The sequence below is a fragment of the Sprattus sprattus genome (genome assembly GCF_963457725.1).
Source record: "Sprattus sprattus genome assembly, chromosome: 19".
Taxonomy (NCBI): Eukaryota; Metazoa; Chordata; class Actinopteri; order Clupeiformes; family Clupeidae; genus Sprattus; species Sprattus sprattus.
Genome location: NC_137917.1, coordinates 7,593,298 through 7,600,873, shown reverse-complemented (window position 1 = coordinate 7,600,873; position 7,576 = coordinate 7,593,298). Strand labels below are relative to the sequence as shown.

The 7,576-nt window shown below is 44.1% G+C and overlaps 1 protein-coding gene across 1 annotated transcript; it reads right to left on the bottom strand.

Moving 5' to 3' along the window:
• Positions 1 to 3,772: 3,772 nt before the first annotated feature.
• Positions 3,773 to 6,751, bottom strand: irx2a (iroquois homeobox 2a; the record flags this gene model as incomplete). The annotated part of the gene is made up of 3 exons (XM_080858598.1): positions 6,428 to 6,751; positions 4,829 to 5,231; positions 3,773 to 4,488 (listed from the first exon to the last, which is right to left on the bottom strand). Exons 1-3 carry the CDS (start codon positions 6,665 to 6,667, stop codon positions 3,773 to 3,775), a joined length of 1,359 nt encoding a protein of 452 aa, XP_080714724.1. The 5' UTR covers positions 6,668 to 6,751.
• Positions 6,752 to 7,576: the final 825 nt, after the last annotated feature.

The following is a 7,576-nucleotide window of genomic DNA, read 5'->3' as shown; positions in this document are numbered from 1 at the left end:
GTCCTCTGTCCCTCTTAGGGTGGTGCACAGATCAGAATCAGTTCCCTGAAGTATCCTAGCTGGAGACGGAGCTGAGTTCCAGCTCCACATCTGCCAAGTCCAGACCGGGCACTATGCTAACTCACTACGTTTGGCTTGTTTTCTTGCGTTAAAGGGTTCTTAAAATACATTGCTTTCTTTTTTTGTGTGTGTATTTTACACATTTATGTTATTTCAATTTACTTTCAAGTGATTACATTTCATTATCGCCACTTCAAGTTCACTACTGCCTTCAATATGGTACTTATTAAAACAAAACTGCCAGCCCACCCTGTGCAACTGCTAGGGGTATGCAGTGTGCATGTTTTGCTCACAGGTGGGGGCGTCAGTGTCATTACTGTAGGCCCACAGAAGCTTCTGCAGGTCACATCCAGTGGGCTACACGTCATCAATTCGCACTCTGAGGGGCTTCAAATACAAATGTCAATTAAAACGCTGTAGCCAAGCATAAGATCTTAATGATGAGGTCTGGTGGTTGGCGTGGACGCTGGTCAGGTCTGTGGGTCCTTGATCAGTTTTAAAGCGGGACATCTCTCCTGACACCTTTACGAGTAAGTGGGCCCCAGGCCGCGCCTTACACGCGTCTCCCGGACTTTGATGTGGCCCGTTACACCCATCTGGGGCCTGTTTGCTAATATGCTCCCTTCCTTTGCTTGACCACGAAGCTTTATTTACGACCCGGCGCTAATGGCTGATTAGAGCTATAAAGATAAAGAATGGAGAATATGTTTATCAAAGGCCGCTGGTTGACTTAGTCACGGCATGAGTGCTGACCTTATCCGGGTCTGAAGAGGGGATAAGTTGACCGCTGCTGTGTTGCGCCCATTTATCACCTTTGGTCTTCAATGAAATAGCCTAAACGGCACAAGGGAATGAAACGTTTATAACCCTGCCTGTACCGTTCTTCAGTGCATGTTTTAAAAGCATGAATTAATAAACAATCTAAGGTTAAATGTTTGAGTTAAAACCTTCAACTTGCATGCCAATTGAGTTGTCTTGTCATTTGTTGCATGAGGTAACACTGTGTTTGTTTTAAATTACGTATCACTTTATGATTGATAAACCAATAAACAAACACAAAACAAGATAGAATTTAAAACAACACTATGTTTGATGTTTTTTTTTTTTCTCTATGACCAACTACTTTTGGTATCATCTTCAAATTAAGTTTGATTAAAAATGGTCATGTGCAGGACAGATAAACACACCTGTCGTTCCCACTAGCATGTGCACTACTTAGTTCTGTGGTTTGGGTCCCAGCGAAAATGTAGGAAAATCCTCCTCAACACATATTAAACAATATCGTCAGAACACGCCAATTGCATGTTAACAAGATTGTATCAGTGACAACTTAGCTGTTAGTGTTCGCAAAGTTTTTTGCATGCTTTTGCTAAGTAACATTAAGTAGGTCGCTCGTTTTAGACCAAATTCCAAAAAGCTTCTTTAAGTTAAACCATGTGGTGCATTGAGTCAAGGGAACTAATTTAGAGGTTGCATGATTTACACGCTTGACAAACATATCATGATGCTGTTGAATGTCCTGGAAACACATGTCTTCCGACCGGGACAGTGCCTTTGCTTTCTGAAAGCTACATAAAAAAAAAAAAATCGAAAATGAGAGGGAAATGTCTCTCCTCAGGTAGGCTTACATTTGCCCAACACACATAGGCCTAAATGTCTGTTTTCTGTTTTCGAGTTCAAATGAGTAGATTCAGTGCTTTGCTATAATAATAATAATTATTATTATTATTATTATTATTATTATTATTATTATTATTATAATCACCACACCCATTACCACAGAATAGGGGGTTAGTTAGTTTTATTCTTGTGGTGAGATGTCTCCCAGATTGTTTGAATGAATTCCTTTCCTTCAGCAGCTTTTCTCGGAGTGAAAGGGGAGTTTTATTTAAATGGCAGACATTAGAACGCGCGGCAATTCCCACTGCACACACCGACCCTGCCGGAGCTGACAGATGTTTAGACACCGTTTATGGATTGTCCTGTACCGGCCCCTAATGAAGCCCAACTGCCCGGTGTGAACTCCGCTAAAAAACCTCCTGGTCGCCCCTCGGGGAAGCCCAAATCTCTCCCCTCACAGCGCGAGTCATCTCGTAGGGAAATAAATGAAGCCGAAGAATAAGCGGCCTCTCATTTGGAGCTGTCATGGCCATGGTCAAACACACACACACACACACACACACACACACGCACACAGGCATAGACGCTAGTCTGAGCAAAACCTCAACGCTTCGGGTAGGTCTGATAAATATTCTTTATAAATGTATGCAACATGATGTTTTTTTTTACATCTTATATTTCCCTTCCCTCGTAGACATGTGAAATAAATCCAAAGACCAATCTGCATTTTAATGTAAACAAATTAAAAAATAAAGAGAGATTTACTAAAAAAACAAAACTACGCATTTTCTTTAAATAATGGATAGTTCGCATATGCTAGTGTAGACTAGCGCGCGTTTATTTACAATCAAAGATATAAATTAGTAAAAGTACTCTTGTTAACAACATTGTATAACTTTCGGCGATTTAAATAATAAAAAAAACAATCATAATTTATTTACAAACAATGTTCAGTTTCCATTGCAATACAACTTGCATAAATTACTGGCTTTCGCCATCATTAAAAAAATAAATATCAAATGTACCCCATTTTAGTCAAGTCCACCACCTCAACTCCACATTATGTATTCATTACAAATAGGTTGTAGAGTAGGTCTAATTAAAGTTCACACTTGAAAGTATACAACAATACATGGTGGCGATGAAGCAAACTAGACTCCTGAGAGATCAGCGTTTTTTCAGTTTTTCAGGAAAGTCGTAGGCCTATAGCAGGATAATTGCGTCATCTGAAAAAGCTCACTTCTGTAAAGGGGTAGGTGAGATGTTTGGGGTCATGGCCGCAGTCGTTTTTTAAAGATGGGGTCCACAAAAGAGCAAATATATTTTTATATATATTTGCTATTTTTTTCTATATATAATTGGAAGGATGGGTTCAGGCGCCTTATTCAAAGCAAGTGTGACACCTACCTGTGGACCAAGGAAATAAAACTCACGTCAGTCCGGATCTTGCAGCAGAGAGAGAAGGAGTGGTGCATGAGACTGCACTGCACTGCAATGTTCGGTACTAGGCCTAGCCAGAGATGTGCTTTCAGTGGGAGCACTACACCTTTAGGCCTGTCTAGCTCTTCAGCCGTACATAATAAAGCGCACAAAGGGAAATAAATAAATAAAACTCTCAAAACATCCCTTATACTACGAGGTTTGTCAAATAATAATTGCATAGATAATATCAGTAGCATATATAATTGTTACATACACTATTTTGTCTACAGTCAGAGCCCGTGTCACCCACAAGCAGACAACACCCTTTATCCCTAACCTGGACGGAAGGAGTGAGGCCCTGTGCTCAAAGCCGTGGGGTCAACGGAAAACACAACCGCCACATTTACACTTTAGTCCCAACCACTTTTCCTTAGATGGACACACAAACTCAGACATGCAGATGGGGCATCTGCGTAGTAGCTGTCTCTCATGGGTGCTCCTCCATAGGCTTGGCTCTGACAGATTGCGCAAACCGGGTCAAACGTGTGTCAATACTTCTGACGAGTGCAAATGCAAATACAGACAGCTCCGGGTAAACAAAATAAGAAGTAATGTTTCCCAAAGACACCGCAATAACTGAGGAGGTGACAAAGAGAAGCTGGGCTTTTCTTTACGTACCTTTCTTGGGTTCTACATGTGCGGATCTGAAGTGTTGCTCAGTGTGGTTTGGATTCGTTTTTAGGAGCGGGTCGCCACACTGCTTCTGAAGCGCGTTGGCATTGAGAACAGACTGCGCTAGTCCGTCTGTCGCCAGGCCAGAGGAGTTGTAACGTAAGATGCCTTGTCCCTGCAGAGCTCCAAAGTTGCCGTAGTTTGAGTAGTTACTGTAGAAGGCCGAGGTGTAGTAAATAGGCCGCCCGAGGAGAGACGAGGCGGGGTAGAGCGCGCTGCCCGGGGACGCGCAAGAGGCGCTGGAGGTCAGCAGTCCGGAGGTCGGGGGCGCACTCTGTCCCACCTGCTGCTTTGAGTCCGAAGTCGCAATTTCCGCAAGAGACCAGAGTTTGGGTTTGGCAGCCGTGGTGTGCTGCTCTGACGTGACGCGGCTGTCCATGAAGCTCTTGTTGCTGTTGTTTCTGGAGTCCTCCCGGTGGTGTAGGTTTAAAAGAGGGGCCTCTACCCCGGCCAGCGGAGAGGGTGTCACCGGCTTTGGCGATAGGCCTCGGGGTCGCTCCTCGCTGGCGGTGTCACGCATGTGATCCCCGTATTTGTCTTTAGTTTCTGATCCGGACTCGCACCCCAGGTCTCCCATCCTGCAACCGGCCTTCTCCACGTCCGAGTCCGCTGAGCACGAGTGGTCAGTTAGGGTGTCCACGTGCAGACTGATGCCTGCAAAAAGTGCACCGAAATCCTTTAATTTCAAATGAATGAATATGCTTGCATAACATAAAGTAGCCGCAAACCAAATGCATAAAGAGACAAAAAATACAGATGCTTTAAACCCAGTGTACGTGGGTCTCTAAATATTATAAACAGTAGTATCACTAATTGTTTCATTTACCCTGACATTAACACAAGGAATAGCAGATTCCAAGAAAACAACACCTATGTGATAGTGCCACAACTTTTTTTCATCAACACACACACGCCAAATAAAATGCTAATAGGTTGGATCATTATTATTATTGCTGTCCCAACTTTATCTTTCTGTTAAGGTGAGACGGTTTACCTTCATCCTCAGCAGAGGTTTCACTGTTGTCAGGGTTCTTCTCCGTGCGCTCATCCTTCCTTTCACCATCGGGGTCATCTTCATCCTCGTCCTCGCTCTTATTCCGGGGAGCCCACGTCATCTTGTTCTCCTTCTTCAGCCTCCTCCTGGCGTTGGCGAACCAGGTGGACACCTGCGTGAGGGTCATCTTGGTAATGATGGCCAGCATGATCTTCTCGCCTTTGGTGGGGTATGGGTTCTTCCGGTGCTCCTGAAGCCAGGCCTTCAGCGTTGCTGTGGCGTCCCGCGTAGCATTCTTGCGATAGGCCGGATCGTTCAGCTGGTAGGGATAACCGGGGGAGCCATACGGATGATAACTTAACGCTCCCGCCATGCCCGTTGCGTGCGTGTCATATGGTGAGCCCTTCAAAAGACACATGAGTAAGAATTGTGTGCAACCAGTCATGAGATTTTGCCTGTGTTTAGCGAGGCATTAATTTACAGATAGACTCCCCAGAACCATGATGGAAACATGCTGACCGTGAATAAAATAATGAACCAAATAAATAGTGGTAAAATTCCAAGCGGAAAATTATTAGACAGTCGAATTCCTCCGCCTTCAGCTTGATAATAGATTAATGATATTTGCGGTCTTTTCCTAAACGCCTAACTTCCTGCCTTTTCTTCCCCTGCTGGTGCAGAAGCTCTGACTGTGTGTCGGAAGCTCCTAGCACCACGGTTTAACAAATCTAATTAGCAAATCAGTGGATATGGGCCCTTTTAGCCCCACGAAGCACCATATCATTAGCGTCCTTAATTCATCTTTTCACATTAAAGTGCGCCTGTCTGACTGCGTATCTTCACACGTTGAACTACGCCTGCTTAACTGAATGTCGTTTACCAACAGTAGGTTCATTACAGTGCTGTGTAATATAATGAAATTATAACAACAGCAGCAAAACCAACTACTATTAGTATTACTTTACTATTATTATTAGATCGTTCTACCAACTACTATTAGTATTACTTTACTATTATTATTATTAGTATTATTATTATTATTAGTGTTATTATTTCTACTACTAATACTGCTAAGACTGAATTGACTTTGACAGCCCTTCCTACTAGCATGTCAAATAAAATAGGCCTTTGGGTGCCATATGCTGTACGTCAATAAATTGAGGCTTTGTCTCATAGATGAAAGCAATGTCTGAGTACATCTAAATTATGACTACAAATAACGATATTTTCTTTAAAATCATTAAAACTTTACAAAGCATTTGTATCAGCTATGATGAATCAGGTAATGTTAAATGTGAATTAATTACACACAATAATACAAATAAAGTTATCTAAACCCAATCTTAAAGAGTTTTGTAAAAATTAAGGAAGCCATACAACAAGTTTTTACTGTTAACCTAACAAGCCCCTTCAACTTCTGCTTTTGTTTTCCTCTAGCACAAAGTGACCTAGACTTGAAACATCCAGCGCTAAGGGGACTCGCTGATCCTTCGGCCTGTCAAGTTAACCACTCACCTCATCCGGTGCGTGCACAATTTATAAACACAACACTTCGCCTCACAATAATCACAAAAGCCCAAGTTTTTCAAGCGTATTTACCATGTACGACGGAAGCCCGGTGGCCGGGTCGGTGGGGTATGCTAGCGGGCTGGAGAAGCCGCTGGCTGAGGCAGAGAAGGCGGCCGAGCCGGGGTACGGGCTGAAGGCAGATCCCGATGAAGACCGTGCCAAGTCCTCGCTCCTGGGGGCGGCCAAAGCCGAAGCACCGTATCCCGTCGGGCAGGAATAGAGAGCCAGAGAGCCCGGAGGCTGATAGAGGTAACCCTGAGGATAGGACATGCTTGCAAGAGTCTTTTCTTCTCTCCAAAAAAGGGAGAAAATTAGAAAAAAAAATAAGGAAAGTGAGTCCGAGCTCTAAGAATCAACGCATTGAGGAGAGCAACACAGTGTAAATAATAGCATGAAAATAAACCAACTGAACTGACTCGAGAATCAGCAGAGCACCCGCATGGAGGCGGCAGGTCCCGGTGCGCCCGCTGGTTTGGACTGTGAGGTGCGGAGCTGCAGAGGAGTTGCGAGCTTCTGCGTGCATTGGAAAACAGCCGCCGTCACGCGCGCTCATATGAATATTCCATCCCCGCCCCTCGTTTTACGGAGCGGAACTCCAGTACTCGCTCGTGCTTGGACCGAAGCTTCACCGGCATGCTCTCGTTTCAGAAGATATCACACTCCCACCAGAGCACACACCTCTGTACAGTATAAATTATAAACAAAACACACGGAAACCCTTTTCAGATTTTAAACGCTTTTCAGATGATGCAAAGTGTCCGCAAGTAGCTGCAAGTTCTTCTGCACATTGTTTAATCAGTGGAGTGCTCCCTCGTCAAAGTCAATGTGAGAGTGGAATCGTTCAGTTTTCAGATCTCTCTTAATGGTTGTTTTATTTCGTCTTGATTATTTCGTCTCTCTCTCTCTCGCTATCTCTCCTTTTCTCTCTGTGTGTGTGCTTGTGTGAAGGAGAGAATTTGGAAAGTGCGTGGGTCTGCCTGTGGGTGGTGTAAGTAGCCTCCTCTGTCCCGCATCTCTGTTTATGGAGGTAGGGGGGTCGCACTTCTCACCCGCAGTAACCAGCTGACTGGAGCTCTTCAAACACCCCGCCACCCATGACACACACACACACACACACACACACACACACACACACACACACACACACACACACACACACACACACACACACACACACAC